At 42.8% G+C, this 22,876-nt stretch overlaps 1 protein-coding gene across 1 annotated transcript in view; it reads left to right on the forward strand.

Annotated features, from left to right (window-relative positions):
• TMC3 (transmembrane channel like 3) overlaps positions 1 to 22,876 on the forward strand; it is an 81,788-nt gene that overhangs the window by 27,407 nt on the left and 31,505 nt on the right. The window contains exons 7-13 of the mRNA XM_083180214.1: positions 2,897 to 3,039; positions 6,358 to 6,505; positions 7,763 to 7,806; positions 12,963 to 13,110; positions 14,388 to 14,497; positions 16,260 to 16,332; positions 17,430 to 17,660. Coding sequence (XP_083036340.1) covers positions 2,897 to 3,039; positions 6,358 to 6,505; positions 7,763 to 7,806; positions 12,963 to 13,110; positions 14,388 to 14,497; positions 16,260 to 16,332; positions 17,430 to 17,660 — 897 coding nt within the window. The remainder of the gene's footprint in view (positions 1 to 2,896; positions 3,040 to 6,357; positions 6,506 to 7,762; positions 7,807 to 12,962; positions 13,111 to 14,387; positions 14,498 to 16,259; positions 16,333 to 17,429; positions 17,661 to 22,876) is intronic.

A 22,876-nucleotide genomic window follows, 5' to 3' on the forward strand; every position in this document is an offset into this window, starting at 1 on the left:
GTGAGTAATCCTATTACTGAGTATTGTTCTACAGTATGTATTGTATTGCATCTGAGAACAATAGGCCTTGGATAGCCATGGCTCACCATGGCTATCCAGAGAGAGATAGATGAGGATGGCTCCATCTGTACCTGCACACAAATATCATGGATATACACCCCCACATTTCTACAGATAGATATAGACAGACAGGTAGATAGATAGATAGATAGATAGATAGATAGATAGATAGTAGCCAGATAGATAGTCACATATAAAAACAAAGTACTTACTCAGCCGGCTGCCAGTTCCTCTGTAGGGTGCTGAGCTGTTTCTCTACTGATCCTCCAAGGATTAGTGCAGAGCTGCACAGTGGTGTCAGATGGGGGCATCTAGTGGCTCCTGGAATTACTATAATCTGTAGTACACACACAGCAGGACATCAGCGGTGGCGCAAGTGGACACTTCATGCTGCCAGCGCTGCAATCAGTGTGACAGGAGCAACGGCAACCAGCAGCAGCAGTACAAAACAGCAAGGGTGTAGAGTAGGGGCGTGCCTCTTCTGTCTGGCACATCCCTGCTTTACATCCTTTGCTGAGCGGGATCCACTGGTCCTGGACCCACCTACAGTGCATGTCACACCATCTAAGTACAGATGTGTTTGAATAAATTGTGATATTGAAATTTGTTCCCATCACATGCACACATCTGCAAATGGCCTTTTCAGGAAAGGTACAAACATTGTGATAGGAACGTTTTCAATATTCAAATATTCAATAATTGAATATAATATATTCAATTATATATGTTACACAGGTATAGTAAAATCCTGGAAGTCCCCACCACTGTCCCAGGATCTGAAAACAATTGAGACAAATGGGATGAGATAGACTACATAGTGAAGCGCAACGGAATATTCTGCGCTATGTAAGAAACTGTCAATAAGTGCTCAGACTAGGGATGCAGTAAACACCACATCTAGGAACCACGCTGGTCCTCAGTTACAAACTGGAAAATAAAACACCTCATGACTGCTTAGTACATTTATTCAGTAGAGCCAGGCCTTTAACCCAGGGTTGCCTGTTTCCTGGCTGCCCTCTTTGGGAGAGGGCACCCAGTTCAGTGAGGGACGGGGGGCGGGGCCACTAACGGGGCAGGGTGGCCAGCTGATGATCAGTGTGAGGACCTTGTCAATGCGATTGTGTCCTCATGGCTACGTCCCCTGCCGTGCAATGCCGGTATTCAGAACACAAATTTCGTCATTTGTTCACACTGACGCCCCTGCCATATGGGGGTTCGCTGGAGGCTGCCTGGATTCTGGGAGGCTCGCCTACCTTTCTGGGAGGTCAGAAGGTTGAACCAATTTCCAGGACCCTCCCGGCTATTCTTGGAGAATAGGCAACCCGGCTTTAACCTGTTTTTTAGAAAGGACCTCAGAAAATGATAATTGTGGAGTTGTAGGCCTATACTGAAAATTAAATAATTGGAAAAAGTATAAACCTATATTTTATAAATAAATAAGCGTATAAACATACTGCATTTGTATATGGTCAATGTAATATGCAAAACCAGAGCTGGTGGCTGCCAATCCTAAAATATTTGGACAAACAGAAGCACATCCAGTCCATCACCAAATAACTAACCTTTAGGATGACATATAAACACAATTTACTTAATTTAATATTTTTTTATTTTTTTCATTTCTCACCAAGAAACTTTTGGCCTAGTGGTGCCGTGAAAATATTCTGATACTCTAGGGTGCTGTGGTTCAAAAAGTTTAGGAACCCCTGGTATATGCCCTGCTGCTCAAAAATTTTTAATTAATAATTCCTGCTTATATGTATATTAATGGGGTGCCGGTTGACTGCCTGATAATTGGGATTCTGACGGTCAGTACTCCGACATCGGAATCCCAACTGTTAAAATGCCCGACAAACGGGATCCCAACTAACAGGGGCTATTCTCCCTTGTGGGGGTCCATGACCCCCGTAGAGGGTGAACAGAAGCTGTGGCAAGCAAAGCGAGCCACCGAGCCCGCAGCGTGGAAAATGTAGCAAGCCCGCTATGGGGCTTCTTTGCGCTCGCCCCCCTGTCGGAGCACTGGCAGTCGAGATTCCAATGTCAGGATACTGACCATCGGGATCCCGATTGTCGGACCACCATACCACACCCCAGAGGCGTACCAATCGTGGGCCCCATAGCAAAAGTTTGTTAGGGCCCCCTATTTAGTAACTGATGGTGATAAATGTATGTAAAACATATACTTAGACAGCAAAGATGGGCCCCCTTCAGCTCTGGACCCCATAGCAGCTGCACCCCTTGCACCTATGGTAGTTATGCCCTTGCCATACCCATATTAATGTAACCACAACACAGACAGAAGAGCCAAACTGCAAATACTGTAGCAGAACACATCCTATACCTACTGTGTGTTATAGGGGGAATTAATATTGTATAAGTACTGTATGTGTTCCATTGGTGTGTCCTTGTATTTAGATTGCTCTATTTTAGTGTAACCACTATGGTGTAAATCAAATGGATTAATGAATTTAAAGCATGCCTATTATTATGGTTAATGACGTTGCATGTATGGATTATGGCAATTTACTGTGGTGTGTGTGTGTGTGGTAATAGTGCTGCATTTGTGGTTCAAGGGCTGTTATTGCATGCTTGGGCTGAAACACATGGGTTACTGTATTTGAAGAAATAGTATTTATTATGCACATTATGCAGTGTACACAGTATATTTTTTGCAAATACTATATATAATATGTAATATATAATATGTAATGATCACAGTAACACAAGCTAATATCACTGAACATATACTTGTATGGTCACTTAAAGAAACAGTTATTAAAGTTGTTTGGGAAATACATCCTCTCTCTCTTCTGACAGGGATCTTCTTATTTTATAGGGTTACCTCCAATATTCAGTGTTATTTTATGGTTACTATGGCCGAGAAAGAAAAATAGGACGAGCTGGGTACCGTCTGCCGCTGGCATATTTTCTTGTTGGGATGGCAGTCTTTGCATACAGTTTCATCACACTTCTGAGAAAGTAATATATTATAGTATTATATTATAACAAGGATGCTGTTTGTGCTTAATTATATAATGATCTAGTAATTTAGACCCAGCTTACTTTGATTCACCTCAGCCTGTTCCCAAGACAACTGTTATATTTATTTTGTGCTGGTGCTGCAGGGTTATCCTCAAGTCCTCTCTGCGCCGCTCATGCCTGGTCCTGAACTTGTCCCATCTCCCACCATCCCTTTCCCTGCCAGTGAATCCCTTAAGAGGTTTAGTGGGGTATTCAATCCTGGGCCACGACTGTCAGTACGTCCCAACAGTCGGGACCATGGCCGTTTTCGGTCAGCTCGCCTGTTTATCGGCAAGCTGGATTCAATGTCCCGCATGCCGATCGGTGAACAGGGGGCGTGTTTGCAAAGAGGTCTGTGGATTGTCGAGATCCGGCCAAGATCTCGACAAGTCACGGCTGTTTTCAGCAAAATGGACCCGACTGCTTTTAAAGTCGGATCCGTTCTGATGAGATGCCTCTTCAATGCTGCCGGGAAAGATATTTTGCTCATCTCTCACAGAGATGTTGGCTCTCAAAGGGTTAAGGAAGGCAAAGGCAAGGTTTCTCCTCTGACTACTTTTCCTATATTTAATAAATCCGGGGAGAACTGTCCTTCAAAAAAGGACGTCATAGTGGATCAATGATTTCTTAAGGCTTTTCTTTTACTGTATCTCAGGTTGATGATCATTTTCCAAAACTGCCCTACAGTATATTATCTCTGTGGAAGTCTGCAATAAGGACATTTTTTATTTTAAGGCTAGAAATCCTCATGAAACTTGGGTATAATTTGTGGCCAAGCTCTGAAAGGATTTCGGTAAGGGACGTATTTATCATGTTAATTATCAGAGGCCAAGCGGTTGCTGATAATTAAGATTCTAACTCGCTGCAAAATTCATCAATACTGCGGTGTGGGGACACAAATCTCTTCCTAGCAGTGAGATTAGCACTGCGAGTCTGACAGTGTTACCTTCATGATAAATGTCCCAAAGACTTAAGTTCTACAAAAGTAGGAGAAAATGTAAATTTCTACAAAAATATTTTTTAAGTGATAATTAATATGCCCCTGAGAAATTAGGAGCCAACCCAATTCTTTCTTTTTATCATGCACAATTCTAAGATCAGACCAAACCTGCCCATGATGACAGGTGATCTCAGTGTAAGCTCCCACACCATTCTCTGTTGACTGAGGGTTAGATATATTATACATATCGTACGGATACTACAGTTTCTGCTTTGCCTCTGTACCGAGACGAAGCACAAAGCAGCAATGCTGAGATGTATTAAGATGTCGAATGCCGAAGTGGGAGAGTGAAAATTTCCCCATCCATGGAATGCTGTCCGACCACCACTCCCATGAACCCACCCCTGTCAGCCCATCAGCGTGCTGATGAGCTGTGTTTCTCCCTCTGGCCTGTTCAATGGGCACATGCAAGATTTTTGCTACTCACATGAAATGTATGCGGCCTGGACCCAGTACCCACAACAGCCAGGAAAAATGCTGTTTGCTGTGGTGTATGGCCAATGACAGCAGCAGCTGTCAAAATCGCTAGCTGCAGATGTCAGAACAGTAAGTTCTACTGACCAATCATACATTGCCCTACATATTGACAAGCTTTCTTGTAGATAGCAGCGCCAATGTAGACACAATTGCATAGTTAACCTAGCACTTATCTCCTTCATACACAGGAATGGTCAGATTAACAATGGGGCAGGTGGAGCTGCAGCTCCAGGGCCTCCACATAAAATAGGTCCATCATTGTATGTCATCATTGTGACAGTATGATGATCACCAACCAGCAGCTGGCCAAATGGTTGGCCATAGATCAAAAATATTAATATCGTATTCCTATTTTATGCATTTATGCAATTTTTGAACGTTTAGAAATATAAGGAACCATTAGGGAGTGTAGTGTATGTGTTCAACATGTCTATATGGCATTAACATCACCTCCCCCACTTCTCATAATAGGCCCTTGAGCATTTCCTTAGAAAAAATAGGGATGGTCAGATAACAAAATGAAGATGAGGCAATACAAATTCACATGACTGCTATTTTTTATGCAACGCACAGCAGGTTTAATAGCATCCAGATATCCAAATTATAGGCAGCGAAATAAACACAAGTAAGAGCTCATGAGAGCTCATGCTGAGCATGCTGACAGAACAGCACATGCTATAGGTGTGTGTGCTGCTGCTGCTGAGCGGGGAGCAATAAACCACCACCACCCAAACCCCCCCCCCCCCCCCCCGTCGACTTTAGAGTGTTTTTTCGCCCCCTCTAACAATTTCGGGCGTGGCCTAATTGCGGGAGGTGGCCATGCCTCCCGCAATTAGGCCACACCTCCAAATTTTATCGGGCCCGGCATACCTCTCGGCACCCTGTATGTCCTCACACTGTATTAGCTAGCAGCACACACATGCCCTCCTCTGGAGCCGCCAGTGCATGTCACTGACCTCTTGTCTAATGCTGGTGGTTGTCTCTTTCTAGTGCATGTCCTGCATTCTCGTGTTAGTTAACAGCTGGTTACAGAATGTTTTTTGCAGGTCATGACCTGTGAGCTCCCGACAGAGAAGCCCATCACTGCCTAGAGAAAAACACAATTCCCATTAAACTCTGTAGCTCAAGTCTAGCCAGCAGCACAGCAAGTTCACATACAGGACATTTACATTAATTCATGATGAGCAATGTGGCTAATCCAATGTTGTAGGTTATTACATTTATTGAATTTTAAATAACAGTCTACGTTTTGCTTTGTACATGTGTGCTATCGTGTAATTCTACCACATAATTACATTATGTATAGATGGAACATTCAATCAAAAATATTTTTTTTTTTTTTTTTTAAAAAAGGTCCACAGCTGCACAGAGGCACCTGTGTAACCAAGAGCAGCGCAAGCCTCTTTATCCATGGGCCTATTAGGATTTGTAGTTGTGTATATCTAGTATAGAATCACAGCGCACACAGGATCTGTTCTATAGAAATGACCCCTAATGTTTATATCACCATTCATGGCATTTTTCTTTTGTTAGCTAAACTGCAAATTAAAAGCAATACAAAAAAAGCTAATCATTGATAATGGGGTGCAGTGCATGGGGTGTCAGGACATCTGATTGGCAGGGCGACTGAGACATTTCCAGAGGAGTAGCGTATCACACTTTAATTTACATTTAGCATCTTATACGCATTGTTCTTAGCCCTATTTGTGAAATGTTACTATTTTAGAATACCGGTAATTTGCCTAACGTTGTTAAATAATTTCTGCTCTGCACATGTGATTGTATTGCAACTTTCTTAGAATGGCAAAGAACTCCAGGTTAAGCTTGGCGAGTACTTCTGATGAAAACTACACATTTTGCTGGAGAATCTTCTGCGCATGGGATTATCTCATTGGAAATACAGAAGCTGCTGAAAGCAAAATCGCTGCCATCGTTAATAGTATTAGAGTGAGTGCTTTTTATTAATATTATTATTATTATTATTATTATTATTATGTATTAGGTTTCTTTTTCTTTAAACTGATGTAACTGTGTCACAATAGATATTTCCCTGACATTTCACTATTCAGGCATTGACCCTTTTATATCCAGCATCATTTTATATTCAATCTTGTTATAGGGAACTTGCCATACTGTCAATGTTAAGAAAGCTTATCCACACAACTGCTTCTGCTGAATTACACAACATTGGAATCTTATGGGGCCCATACTTCAGCAGTCACAAAAAAAACACAATTACTGACTCTGCGTTGTCTTCCCTGACTTAACGATTCTCCAATACACCAATATGCCTATATGCATTGGCAATATTGTTCTGTGATTTGTAGTTCTTTTTCACCCACAAATCAGATCTTACTAGTAATGCAGGACACACATCTACTGTACCTGACACGTCTTTGATGCCGATTGGCAGACTCTAATCAGAGATTTCTTAGGTATCAGCAAAATGTTGCTTGTTTGTATAATAATAGAGCATGATATTGTGCACAAAGGAAAAAAACAATTCCAAGTGTCACCAAATTAATATCATAATAAAAATGTTTGTCATGAATAAAATACCAATTAATTATAGATGTAAAGGATCAGAGCATCATGACCTTAACTAGATACAGTACAACCAAAGCATACAGTAATTGGGACATCGCAAAATTTGATTGCAATACAAAATAAATGACTTTTAATGAACACATGAACACATGCATACAGTAGATCTCTATTTCTCATGGGGTGACAATTGCTAAAAGTAACGAAGTATATATAATGTGCAAGGATATATTATGGGCATTTTTATGGCCCCATAGAGTTTAGTGTATGTGACCAATAATGTATGTGCTACAGAATGAATATTAGTTACAAGTGAATACCATTTGATAATTGTATAAGAATCACATTAAAATGTAAGAAAAAAGGAACAAAAGGCCCATCTAGCCAGAATAGTATTTCTGTTTTACAACATTCCCATTCTAAACGTGTGCCAAGGGGCTACCCTGACTGTCAGTGACTTGCGGCCGATCTATAATTAGTGCTGGTGTTAGTGTAGTTTTATGGCACTGGTAACATAAAGGGAGACAGAGGGACTCTGACAGATGTTGATCCAGGGGCTGGGGACACTCTGTAATGTCGCTGGCTGTGATTATTATGCTGAATGCCAAATCTATTGTGCAATTAGGTCACTCATTTCCATTTTTTCTTGCTTATAAAAAGGAAGCGATTTTAGAGGAACAGGAAAAAAGGAAAAGCAAAAACTTGTAAGTATAATGCCCAGTTCCCTTTTCTGCTTATTCTTACTATATAATTACTGTAGAGATACTCAAATGGTTCAATCAATAGAGATTATTGCAGAAAGTTTGTTGCTTGTTATGCCATACTTTAAAAGGGCTATACACTAAAGGACTTGATCGCTTACAAATGGAGCACTGATCGCTCCGTGTGTATAGCCCCAGGCGATGGACTATGCTATATAGCCACGTTATAGCCCGCCTAGATCACAGGACTTTGCCTATTAAAAATACAAATAAGGCTGAATACAAATAAGGTTCTCTGCAAGAAAAATAGTGGACACTCAGGAGAGATCATAGTTAAACAGCTAACATCAAAACCAGCCTCTCCACCCAGGAAGTACTATAAGCAAGATATAAGGGATAGGTGTGGTACAGGGGTCCGACAGTCGGGATCCCGACAGTCATTATCCCGACGTCGGGATCCCAACTGGCCAGACCCAGACAGCATGGTGAGCGCAACAAAGCTCCCTCTATGGGAATCGTGGACCCCCACGAGGGAAAATAGCCGATGGCCATCGGGAACCCGGCTGTCAGTGTTTTGATATTCGGGATCCCGACGTCGGGTAAATGCCTGTCAGGATCCCGACTGGCCGGACCCAGAAAGCATGGTGAGCACAACAAAGCCCCTTGCGGGCTTACTGCGCTGCGGGCACGGTGGTTTGCTACGCGAGCCACCTATTCTATTCTCCCTCTATGGGGGTCGTGGACCCCCACGAGGAAAAATAGCCGACAGCCGTCGGGAACCCGGCTGTCGGTGTTTTGACAGTCGGGATCCCTGACGTCGGGTAAATGCCTGTCAGGATCCCGACTGTCGGGACCCCGTCCGGCACCAACAAGGGATGTTGTATGTGCACTAGTCATCCATGTGGGGTCATTAGAATCAGCCACACTTCTTACATAGGGCCAGATGCACTAAGCTTCAAAAGTGATAAAATGGAGAGTGATAAACAGCCAGCCAATCAGCTCCTGCCTGACATTTTTCAAACCCAACCTGTGTCATGGCAGGTAGAAGCTGGTTGTTTATCACTCTCCATTTTATCACTTTTGAAGCTTAGTGCATCTGGCGGTTAGAACCTACTGTAGCTTTACTAATAGTGTTTGGGGTAAATTTACTAAGGTAGGAGTTCTATTGAAATGGGATGTTGCCCATAGCAACAAATCAGATTCTATCTATTGTCTTCTATAATTGCTACATAAATAAGAAGCAGAATTTGACTGGTTGTTATGGACAACATTACATCTTCAATAAAACACCCATTTAGTAAATTTACCCCTTACCGTATAAAGAATTCAGATTATGTAATCTTATAGCCATAATATTGGTTCCCACAATTACCTGTAACCCATGATGTTGCCTACCTGTAGATTACTCTTCTAAATTGTGCATCTTTTAACCTCTGTCTCTCCATCCCTTGACCTCAGTCACCTGACCTCCTACCTTGCTCACTCCAGTGGCCACACTATAGATATTGTCTATTTCCAACACTATACAGAATCTCTGAGTTCATAAACTTCCCCTATCCTCTCTCTGCCATCACCTTTTCTCCCTCTCCCTTGTTCCATCACCTCCTCTACCAAGACTGTCCTCATTAGACATTACATCCTAAACCCATCCTCTTCTTCCTCCTCCATTGGCTTATAGTATTTATTTCCCTTATCTACACATTCCTCTCCTGACATGGTTGCTTTTCTCTATATAATCACCCTAATCTCCAATCTGGACTGAATTGTTCCGGCAATTATTCTCAACTTTCGGCAGGCTACACCTCAACCCTAAATCTCTCTAGACTAACCTGCTACCTACAAAATGTCCCTGTGCCAAGGAATAGTTTTGGAGAAAATCTTTTTTTTTTTTAAATATCTTTAATGATTACTATTTATTGATAGACCTTTCTCTCTCTATACTGGTACCAGATGACAGCCCGACATCCAAATTCCAAACGTTCAAATGCCTGAGTGAAAGGGGATACTCTCCCTTGTGGGGATCCATGACCCCCACATAGGGAGAATATAAACTGTGATCAGTGCAGTGTGGAGAGCACAGCGAGCCCACAAGGGGCTTCTTTGCGCTCACACCACTGTCAGAGTACCGGCGGTCAGGATTCCGAAGTCTGTATACTGACCGCCAGGATCCCCACACCTAGGCTTATATCAAATCTTATATATCCTTTAAATTCTCCAATGCCTGCCTACTCTTGGCAGTTATCTTCACCTGTTCTGCCCTCTGCTTAATCACCTTCTATCTTCGCATATGGCCTTTGAATTCACTACCTACTTCTCCTCAAATATTGATACTATCTAAAAGGACATGTAATCCTACATCTCCTTCACCTTATATTGCTTGCCAAGCCTTCTTTTGAAGTTTGCTACCTCCTTTTGTACCCTTCTACTTATAACATGCTGTCATCCCTCCCATTCAAAAGAAAAAAATTGAAAACTTTACAAATCATGCTTCCCTCTTTAACTACCGCCCAATTTTCCTTCTTCCCTGTGTGTTCATACTCTTGTAACTACTTAAGTACCAAACAACAGATTATCCCAAAAATTGTGCGCAATTACAGCTGCTAATCTGAAGTGCAACAATAGGAAGCATTTTCCAGCCCTTCACCACAACAATAGATACAAAAGTTAATGCACTCAGCTTGATCAGCGCTGTGGAAATCAGGAGGTCTCTTATTGGCTCCAATGTAGAATTATTCAGATTAATCATGCAAAAAATAAATGTGTATCATAGTGAAATACCATTTATTACATCCATAAAAAAAGGGTACAGATTATAAATTCTTATCCAATGTACAACACAACAATTAAAACATGAAGTGGGGGTCCTTAAAATGGCTAAAAGTAAGCAAGTACCGGCTATGTTGGAACTGGTGGACAGTTCTATTTACGCACAAGTTCATGTCCCAGGAATAATCAGGTGCCAGAAGCTGTGGTCCCAAGGATAGCCAGGTCCCGGGGAAATGGCAGATCTGAAAGGGATAGGGAGTACATACCCGGGTTGCCGGTCCTCTGTGTTCTGTCAGGCCACCAGGTGGTGGGCGCACACAGGCGGTGGGCACAAATGACAGGAAAGGCGGCGGATGAAGATGACGCAGCTCTCCGGCACCCTCACTACCTTCGTAGAGCTGCATCATCTACACCCGCCATCTGACCTGCCATCTGCACCTGTGGGGATCCCTGGCCTGCACCGAGGAACAGCAACAGGGGTGAGTACTCGCCGCCATCCCACCGCCATCAAGCCGCCTGCACGCCTCCTCCCCACCTACCGACGGCCTCCTCCCCACCTCCTTCCCACCCCCTTTACACACCAGAAAATGCAGAGACCCACCTGGTAATCTGGCCCAGGGATCATGCTGGGCCATTCCCGGGTTGGCCCCTTTCACACCAGAAAAGATGCATCAAAGTGCCCTACACTGCTACCTGAGACAGCATAGTCATTAGGGAGCTGTCTGCACCTGTGCTCCACTCCGGGCTCCCCATCTGTAATAGTGAGAACAGCTGTACATCCACTTTTACAATAAACTCTGTAAAACCTGGTTAAGCTACCTATCTCTGCTTACAGTTTAAATGCTGCTGTGTACAGTTTTCTGCTCCCCATCAAGGCTGCACACATTCCCAACAATAAATAGGGCCAGAGTAGGTTTTAGGGGGCCCAGTTGTTAGTCCAGCTCTGCGTCTAAATAAAATTACTCCTTAGTGTAAAACCTTACTCAGGTGCAATCTTTCTTGAAGATGAATGTTGCGCTAAGGTATGTGTCGCAGCACATGGGGGGCATGGCCAGGGAAAACTTGATGCTCTATTTTGGGGCAGAACATGGAGATTGTGACAGCGACATTGTATTATCATGGCATCATCCTCCGCTACATTATGCCAAGATTACTGGCATAGTGGAGCAGGGGGTGGGCCAGGATGACCCAAATCTGCTTAAATCACTTTAAATGCACCCACTTTGTAATATTGATGCTGCTGCCAGGGGCGTAACTAGATTTCAGTAGGCCCCATAGCAAAAGTTTGTAAGGGTCCCCCATTTACCAACTGATGGTGATAAATGTATGTAAAACATATTACTTAGACAGTAAAGATGGGCCCCCCTCAGCTCTGGGCCCCATAGCAGCTGCACCCCTTGCACCTATGGTAGTTATGCCCTTGGATGCTGATAAGGGCTGCAAGGACTTGGCTGCTAGCCATTAGATTTCCCAACTTTTCCGGGTGCCTGGGAGCCTTATGAGATTTTTGGGAGCCTCCCGGCCATTTTGGTGGAGAAGGCAAGTATGATCCATACTGCATCTCATATGATATGTAACCGTTATGGGTACTTGTTTCCTAGCAGGGCGCCCACTAAGCTATTTCCTTAGTGGGCTATTCTGCGTAGTGAAATCGCATCGCACATCGCATCGCATGGCTTTTTGTGCCTTGCGATGTGTGCGATGCGATCTCAGTAGTTAATTTAGTTCATTTATTCACTGCACCCTGAGTGAAATCGCATCGCATGAGATGTGAGATGTGATCTCAGTAGTTCATATGGTAAAACACCTAAAACAGCACCACTCTCCACGTCGCCCCGAAGTGTGGCGAGCGGCGTTGGAACGTTTCCTCCGACCTTTTCATACTTCACTATCCACGTCGACATGAAGTTGATTCTATATAGTGTGGCGAGCGCAGCAAGCCACCGAGCCCGAATCGTGGCGAGTGTACGCGGATTACTTTACATGTATTCCACGTCCCCTCGCGGGGCTCGCTCCGCTCGCCGCGCTTCGGTCTCGGTGGCTCGCTGCGCTCTCCACACTATATAAAATCAACTCCACGCTGGCATGGATGGTGTGGGTATGAAAAGGTCTGAGAGCGAGTTCCCGCGCCGCTCGCCACGCTTCGGGGTGACGTGGAGAGAGGTGGCGTTTTAGGTGTTTTACCATATGAACTACTGAGATCGCATCTCACATCTCACGCCACAAAAAAGGGCCATGCGATGCGATTTCACTCAGGGTGCAGTGAATAAATTAACTAAATTAACTACTGAGCATACGTAGGAAATCTGGGCGCCCTGCTCGGAAACAAGTACCCAGTTATGTTATGTAGTTTCAAAGTAATTTTCCCACAACTGCCTATGTTTTTATCTTAGGGCAGTCACGATAAGTCTGCGGATTCTTGCAAACATCCTGGTGTTGCTGTCGCTAGCAGGCAGCATTTACATTATTTATTTTGTGGTGGACAGATCGCAGAAACTGGAACGTACAAAAATCGAACTGACCCTTTGGGAAAAAAATGAGGTAAGTTCTGGATATCGGGACTAGTAACAGCCCAGTGATCAGGTCTGAATAAGGGCCTGTATGTCCAGTATTAGACAGGAAGAGATAACTGCCGATTGGCTGTAGTAGTTTCATTGCAGGTTTTACCCTTTGAGCAATGTTATTAAATAATTTTCTATACATTATATACTGTATTTATTACAAATGTGTGACCGTAGCCCCTATCCACTGTGTGACAATTTTCAAAAATTAAAGATTTTTGGCAATACTTTTCAGTGACTTCAGTCTTGACAGTAGGGACAAGTGTTACGAACTGACAAGAAAGATACTGTTATTAGCATCATCATCATCGACAAGGTCCATCTGGCAGTTCTGGCAAATGGCAGAAATGCCAATGGCTAGATGGCTAATACATCCGAGCCACAGACAACCAGGACCTGCTGAAGACAGGAATTGTTTTTTTCCTGCTACTATAGCATGTAAGTGGCAATACAAGTCCCCACCCACCGAGCTTTCCACCCTCCCGCGGTTCTAGGGCATCGGTGCTACAGCAACACACACACTCTGTGACTCCTTCTTTCTCAGCTCCTCCTCTTTTTGTGTTAATCAGACTCTCCCCTCATGGCTACAAATAAGTGCCCCTCGTGGCTCCCCCCAACCCACCTCCATCTCATTTCAAAGCCTCCCCCCCTCACAGCACCCACGACCCTTTTCTTCCCTGAATGCACCCAGTTACGGCAACCTCCTCTTCTTCTTCCATGGCGGCACAATAACCGTTGAAGTTCCGCTGACCCCTTGGCAGCAGCTCGCTAGTATAACTAATTAGTCAGTGGACAGGTTCCCCCTATCACTTTCTATTTTACCCACAACACTGTCTGCCCCTAACACCCTTCTTGCTCCAGTTATCTGCCCATACCTCTTCTCTACCCCCGCACTATCCCCAGTACTGCCTGCCTCCTTGCCCTAGTACTGTCCCAGTTGCTATTGACCCTTATCCCTCCCTACCCCCAGCACAGTCTGTGCCTAATCTAAAGGTGCTGATGAACAACTCACAGGAGTACGCAATAGCATGTACACATTGGGTGATGTGAACAATTTAAAAGTCCTGGTCCATTGGAATCAGGCATATTGTTAAAAAAAAGTCTAATGTATACCCAGCTTTATACATGTTGATCTCTGAATGACAGCCAACAATTTTATTTCAACTTATGTCAGAAAAAATATGTTTCAATAAATAAAAGAAACAGTACTGAACTAGCACTACAATATATACTATTAATGCTGTAATCACTTTACAGGTGAGCGTTGTCGTTTCACTAATAACCATGATTGCTCCTTCTGCATTTGAGCTTGTAGCTGCCTTGGAAATGTATCATCCTAGAACAACATTACGATTCCAGCTAGCAAGGTATGGATTGCGCACCCCTGGTATGCATAAAGAGTATGTACAGGGATAGTCCCTAAAGCCAGTTACACACTGGGCCATATGTTTAATGTACTGCACACACAGCCAGATTAAGGGGAGTCCTGGGGTTCAATTTCTTAGAGGACCCCCCCCCCCCCCCCCTGCACACCCAAGTGACAGCTGAGCCGCCAGTGCTGCAAAGCAGTGTTAGGCTACTGCCTGCAGGGATGCAGGAGGCAGAATCCCGGGGTTGGGCAGCATGTGACTGTGGAGTCAACCAGAGGCTGCTTGAAGGAGAGACAGAGAGGCTCCCTGCTCTCCTGTTGTTTCTGTGCTATGAACTGGCTGCCTTCCTACAAAACATGTAAGGCAGGTTGTTTCAATATAAATATATATATATAGAGAGAGAGAGAGAGAGAGAGAGAGAGAGAGAGAGAGAGAGAGAGAGAGAGAGAGAGAGAGAGAGAGAGAGAGAGAGAATCAAGAAAAAGGCTGGCACTCCGGGGTCTTTTGAAAACGTGCTGTATTAATGGCAAAAACAACCAACGTTTCTGGGGTGACCCCCCTTTTGTCAAAGGGGGATCACCCCCGAAACGTTGGTCGTTTTTGCCATTAATACAGCACGTTTTCAAAAGACCCCGGAGTGCCAGCCTTTTTCTTGATTCTCCATACTGACTTGTGGAAAGGCACCAGGGCAGCTGAATCGCAGCCGTGAGTGCCGGGCCGCACCAACCTGTGTATTTATATATATATATATATATATATATATATATATATATATATATATATATATATATATATATATAGTAGCTGTATGTATATGTGTATATATGTGTGTATATATATATATATATATATATATATATATATATATATATATTGTGTCATGGTCAGCGTACTTCCACATGAGAGTGAAGTGGAAGATCCAGTCCAGGATTTAGAACAACAACAGGGCTGGGGAGATCCAACCAGGATGTACAGTATTGATTAGCAGCTCCTTGTGCTCCCTGTTATATGTGTGTTTGTCGAAGGGACTCACTATCGCTCCAGTGTGTGTCCGGTTTTAGGGCAATTCAATTAGTGGCAATATGCTGTCAGGTTGATCAAAACAGCAGCACTTATTTACCACCTACATTACAAATTTTCCCTCACACCCCAGAGAGCAGGACTGGCCAATCTTGTCCTCAAAATCTACTAAAAGTTCATGTTTTCCAGGCAACCTGTGGATCGATAACAGGAATGAATGCAACAGGTTTGAAAGTGTGACAGTTAAGGTGCCCATACACTGAGGCGAATTGGTCAGATTTCGGCCGATTGCGACCAATCGGGCCATTAAATCGGACCAAATCGCCTCTCCCTGACATGTATCGGACCCGACCAGGTGGTCCGAACACTGCTGTTCGTCGCAGCAGTGTATGGGCACCTTTAGTAATGACTACAGCTGTGCACCAGCTAGGTGATTTATAAAACGTGGACCTTTGGTAGATCTCTTGGACCGGTTTGGCCACCCCTGCCATAGAGGAATGCAGATAACTTGGAAATGTTGTGCATGTAGCAAACTGGACAGCTTTATTTTAAACCACAATTTACTTCTGTCACACTTAAATCTCAATTTTCTGCCTGTTACCTCTGTCCCGCCTTCAGACTACATGGTTCTACCCAGGTGCACAGTACATGCTCTTTTTAAAACGCAAGTCAGCCCAATTATTTTGGGTGCACATAGTAGACTATCTGACCTAACCACTGTGTGGTTTTCTTCTTTCAGAGTTCTTGTATTGTACCTGGGGAACCTCTACAGTTTAATCATCGCACTGTTGGACAAAGTAAACAGTATGAGTGTAAGTACTGTGAACAGTAAACTGGTACAGTAATAGTTCTTACTAACATGACAACATTACAACAATTGCACAGTACAGTAAATATATATGTGGCTTTTAGATGTATCAATAATGGATGGTAGGTTGTCCGGGTCAACACCAAATGGTCAACAAGCTCAAAAGGTCGATTTTTGTGTTTGGGTGATGAATACAACAGAGATGCGGACATGCCGAAGCTTTACTATCAGTCACACAGCATAGTCTGCGCACTTTTCTAGAGCATTAAAATGAGTCTTAATTTTGCATACTAATCATTATAGTGACTAGTAAATTGGTGATAGGGCAATCTAGAGGTTTCCTGACTCCTTAGGCACAACAGAGTATTTGCATTGCTGAAAATTAATTTATTGTTCTTTCAGCAATACTTGGGAAGTGTTACAATCATTATTAATAGGATGCAGTTTGCTAAGTCATAGAATAGCTGTTATGTGCAATAAAACCAATGTGTATGACAACATGTAATCAATAACTAAATCAAAGGCAGCTGTGATGATTCTGTAGTTTCATGGGCCATTTAATACTTTAATGAGTAATGCATTGGGAAACTAAACATAACATCAACTTAATAATTGGAAGACCTAAATGTGAATATATTGAAATACAATACCAAATATTTCAATGAGCATCAAACGCAACCATGGAAACAGGAATAATAGCAATCTCTGTGTACAGCTACTAAAGGCCCACATACATTACTGCAACTTGTCTGAAGCTAAAGTCTCATCCGAATTCCCTTGAACATTGGAATGTGGATCGGATCAATTGTCAAACACATGAGATTTGGCCACTTTTCATCTGATCTATAAGCCGGATCGGTCGGAATCGGATAAAAAGGTGACCAAATTGCACTAGTGTATGGCTAGCTTTAGAAATGCATTGTACCCCAGCAATGACCATTTCTGTCTACTATGTGGAAAGAAAGTAAAATGCATGCCAATGTCACTTAGCTCTGACACAGGGAATCAACCCAGGGTTTAGGGTTTGTCAACATTTTCTGTGTTTATTACTGGCTGTGTTAGATAATGAACCATTGTTTGAGCATGTTCAATGTATTTCAGAACAGCAGCAATAACACCTTAATGGATGCCGCACCACAATTTGCTGCAACAGCAGCTTCTGCCATAACGTCAGTAATTCCTGATTTGGGAACGCTCAAGAATTCTACATTTCCTCTAGAAATGGTGCATAATATTACAAAACCCTTGGCTCTCACAAACCAGACAACATCTTCTGTTACCTCCGCTATCCCTATGCCAAAGAATGAGTGTTGGGAAACCTATGTAGGACAGGTGAGACAATATTCCTAATAGAAAGCAGCTTGGTGATAAGTAACATACGTTTCTGCATGCAATATTGGTGTAGGCAACTTCAAGAATATTAATGGGTAGATTTAAAAGATTCTAACTCTCAGTACTCATTTCCTAGGGACCACAACAAATCCAACTGACAATACCGTATAAACACTTGGGCTTCATTGCAATGCTAAAGTCACTGACCAGCAGCTAAAAGAAAAAACACAATTACATTCTATACATACTTGGTGATCTGGTGAGCATTCTATCAGGGCCAGCTTAATGTAGGGGCTCAATGGGCAGCTGCTCAATTCTACGGGCCTTTGAGCTGGGCTAGATTGGGTTGTGGGTATCTGCCTCCTATGCTTCTTGGGAGGCAGTAGAGAAGGCTGCCTCAGTGGTGCAAGTAGAATTTTTTTCTTGGTGGTACTGATAGCCTCCACCAAAAATGGGCGTGGCCATGTGTCATGAGGGGGACGTAGTCACACAAAGCTAGAGGAGTGACTAAATGACAATAGTGGCGTGGCATCAGGAGACAGGGTATGAGAAACAGGGAATGGCTGGGGGTGGGTTGGCTCTTGCTTGGGGGAGAGCCAGGCAGCTTGTGCTTACAATAGTGGAGCCTGCTCTTCATGCTGCCGGCGCCGCTGATGCCTGTCAGTGTGACAGGCTAAATCAGTAGTAACCGGTAGCTGCATACAGCACCAATCATAACGCTGGGTGGGCGTGCTGCGGATGCATTATATTTAGACTTAAAATAAAAATAGAATTGACAGTGGGTCAGGGGGTAAGTGGTACTGCGTACCTGCAACATATTTCTTACAGGTACTCCGTACCACACAGTACCCCCTTACTTGCAACACTGGGCTGCCTGGTCTCTCTGATTGTGAATTGCACACATTCAGATCAGTCAACATTCTTATCCTGCTTCCAGCCTGCAGACAGACAGTGAATGGTTGTCAGCATGCTGATTGGTGGATGGCTGGAGCTCTCCACCAATCAGAATCCAACATTCTCTACCTTCCTCCCAGCCTGCAGCCAGACAATGAATGGCTGTCAGCACTCTGTTCAGCATATAGCTCCAGCCATCCACCAATAGGCATGCTGACAGCTATTCACTGTATGGAAGCAAGTGGAAAGATGGCACGGGACCACAGGAGGGACATGATATGATTTTTTTTTATTGTTTACATTTTTCCTATGAATGGGTGTGGAGGGGCTGCAAATGTATTGCTTTTCCCTGTGCCTACAATGCTGTTAAGACGGCTTTGTATTTTATAGCTGTGAATTCTCACCAGGGCTGGGGCAGCTGTTGTTGAATTACACATCCCAGCATGCTCTGCTTCAGTTTTGCTATTTGGCCCTGCTAAATCTGATGCAGAGCATGCTGGGATGTGTAGTTCAACAACAACAGCTGGAGTGTCAAGGTTAGTCATCAAGGCCCTAGGCCAGTGGTCAGGGAACTCGGTCCTCATTACCCCACGCAGTGCATGTTTTGCAGGTCTCCTCAGAATCACAAGTGAAATAATTAACTCCACCTGCGGACCTTATAAAATGTGTCTGAGTAATTAGTACACCTGTGCACCTGCTGTGTTACCAGCAAAACATGCACTGTGTGGGGTAATGAGGACCGAGTTCCCTGACCACTGCCCTAGGCAAAACTTCAGTTTACTGCTCCCACCACCACCCACACATTAATACCAACCTTCCAGAACCTCAGGTGAAAGTTTGGAGGTGGCATCTTACAAGTTCAACAAGGATGCATCATACAGAGTCATTCTTAAGGTGGCCATACATCAGAAAGATATTGTACCCAATCATACAATCTCAACTGATTGTAAGATGGATTGTATGCAGATTGTGTGCACATCTTATGTACATAATCATACAATCAATCAGCAGATGGATTGTATGACTGATTGTAAGATGGATTGTATGCAGATTGTGTGCACATCTTGTGTACACAATCATGCAGTAGATGGATTGTATGATTGATTGTATGATCGATTGTGTGTAGATTGTGTGTCCAAAAACCACCAAGGACTGCCGGGGATTTCAAGGGAAATTGTACACAATCATGAGCGCAATCGATCTTAAGATCGATCTTTCTGATGTATGGCCAGCTTTAGTTTTGTGATAGTCAAACTCAGGGGCCCTGCCCACATTCTGGAGCCCCTAGGCAGCTGCCTAATGCTGTGTAATGGTCGATCTCATAGTACAGATCAGAGCAAAAATGTACAAAATAAAACCATACTGGTCCTGTTTTATGCATATTGTTTTGGTTGGAAAATACCAAAATAACTAAAAACTTTATTAGATCAAGTACAAGTCTCCATTTTGCATACATAATGTTTTATTAAAACACACACACACACACACACACACACACACACACAAAAGTGACAAATATGCATGCACAATTAAGAAAGAACTTATCAGCTTCAAATATTCATTCAAAATCAGCCAATCAAAGCAATTATGTAGTGCTAGAGATCATCGCCTTATGCAGGCCATGGTGATTGGGAGTTAAATGGTGACCAATTAACTCCAACCCATCATTCAGAATCGCTGAGGAAGTGGATTGTAACATAAAGAAACACATTGTATTACCAGAAAAGTGAAATACATCCTTTTTTTAATCATTTTTAAGGTTTAATTTTGGTATTAAATCCTATTTTGAATAAAAAAATATTTTTAACTACTTTATATGTATATTTGTTATAAATACATTATCTTTGCCATGTTAAGTATTAATGCTGGTACAGTATTTTGTTGGTTTAGAGCAGTGTTTTTCAACCACTGTTCCATGGCACACTAGTGTGCCTTGAGCTGTTCTCAAGTGTGCCCACAGATCTAGAGATGCCCAAACCAGTTTACAGCCACCACCAGTTCAACTGTTATTTACTGGTCTCTTCTTTTCATGTAAAGGGCCAATGTATTTTATTTTTGTTACCTGTGGGGACCAGTGTGATTGTTTTTAATATGGGGATCAATAGGTTTTTTTTTTCCTGTGGGGGCCAATGTGTTTTGCCCTGTGGGGATCTCATGGTGTGCCTTGGCAATTTTAAAATCTTATTTAGTGTGCCGCAAGGTAAAAAGGTTGAAAATCACTCGTTTAGAGTGAGAGAATTGTGCCTTTAATGTGATTATCATCAGTGACAATTGTAAGGCCTTTGTAAGGCTTGTTAGAATTGATAGCATTTAAGTTGCTCCATTAATGAACTTTATGTCATCCTAACAGGTTGTTAATGATATTATGGTGTCTTTAACATCCCTTTCGATTATATCCTGGTGTCACTTAAAAGTGACACGATAGTAAGGATAATAAGATATAAATAATGGTGCTAACAACTTTGTAGCTGTTGTTTAAACTCATTTATGCTTATTGCAAGGATAATGTAAAACTTACGTAAGTTATAAAAGAGGCATTCAGGTAACACTGGCATTTCTTATTTCACACCTTTAGTCTCTTTATGCAGATGTACTAAACCTTGTAGAGAGATAAAGTGGAGTGAAATAAAGAGATATATTTTACATACTGTACATGTAACAAGCTTTACTATATGAAATGTGGACAGCATTTATGTGTGTAACTAGGCATACACATATATACTGTACCAATATAATTATTTTAGCATGTAAAGCTGCTTGACAATTAGATAATTGGCTCCTTCCTCACCCCAGGGGAAGGAAATGCACTTTGTTTATCATCTCCCATGATTAATCTATTAATCCATCTATTACCCTTTTCATCAGTCTCCATGTCCAATTGTTATGCCCTTTACTATCCTAACCTTTTATTATTCACCCTCCTTCACTATCCTCTCTTGCTGTATTACCTATATATTATATTGCTCACTCCCACATCCATCATGCCCCATTCCCTTTCCCTAGAGCATATGCAGGTGCTGAGCTCTGCACTCACTGTGGACTGATTGTGCCCAGGGGGATCGGACCAGTCACTATAGTGCTCGGTTTCCCATGATGCACTGAACAATTTATAGCTGAAGAATTTGGAAGACTTGGAATAATAAATACATATGATGCTATTGGTCACATTGCAGTTATTGTTGAGTGTTGTTAAGTATCAGCAGTGCTTTACATGACATAGTAAATAACACTAAAGCAGTGGTTAAGGTTTATGCAACGTACTTTACTTAGCATAGTTCATGAGCATTGCCATAGCTACGTAATGGTTTGTTTTATTGTTATTTCTTTTTAAAAATATATTTTTGTGGATTAAATAAAGGTTTCTAAAGATCCTTGAAACAGTAGAGAATCTAGAGCATGGTCCCTCCACTGGGATTAGCTAGAACAGGCATAATGAAAATATAATATCATTAACAGCCTAGTTACATAATACATAATAGCCAGATACACTTTTTATAACCTGCCTTAATAAATGTTGCTTACTTCCTGTGGACTCTACAAAGTTCATTTATTTGCAGCAGAGAATGGACCTGATTCTGGTTTCCAGGCTCCCCTGCGTGTACTCGCAGGGGAGCAATGTTTTGCGATGTGGTCATTTATGCGCATGTGCAGCCACTGTGCGGGCATGGGGTGTGAGGCGGTTGGCCGGGGATACGCCCATGGGAAGGCCCATCGCTGGGCGTTCCAATCGTAAAGAGGCAGTGACGCGGCTGCTGGTGGCGGACTGCTGACATCACCGGATGTCAGCTGCCCACCCTGTTCCCGTACAGGGGACACCCAAAACAAAGGCACATGAGAGTGTCTTAGTTTTGCGTGCACGCTCCAAATCATTCGATGGTCGAGTGAGAGGGGGCTGGACGAACGGCGTTTAAATCACATGCAGCGCTGCAAACCAGAATAAGGTCCTTTGACCATTTACATGTCCATCTAAACCTGGAATTCAGGTTTCTTCATACTAACTATTTTACAGGCAAGCACATCCGTACCAATGGAATAAAAACAACAAGTCTGACAAAATAATCAAAGACAGTTCCAATGAAACTTTGCAGCTTTGCATTACTTATCCAGTTAATGAATTAAACAGAAGTGAACAGTATTTAAGGAGAAATATGAAGAAGTTGTATTTGAGGAAGTGGTAGTCCTAAAGTTATACAGTTGGGAATTTCATGTCTCCGGCATGTGCATTTCCTAAGAGACAAAAGTGGGTTTGCACGGGTGTACAACCAAGACAGACTAATACAGTACCATACCTCCCAACTGTCCCGCTTTCTACGGGAACGTTC

This window comes from Crinia signifera, chromosome 4, assembly GCF_055691185.1.
Source record: "Crinia signifera chromosome 4, ASM5569118v1, whole genome shotgun sequence".
NCBI lineage: Eukaryota > Metazoa > Chordata > Amphibia > Anura > Myobatrachidae > Crinia > Crinia signifera.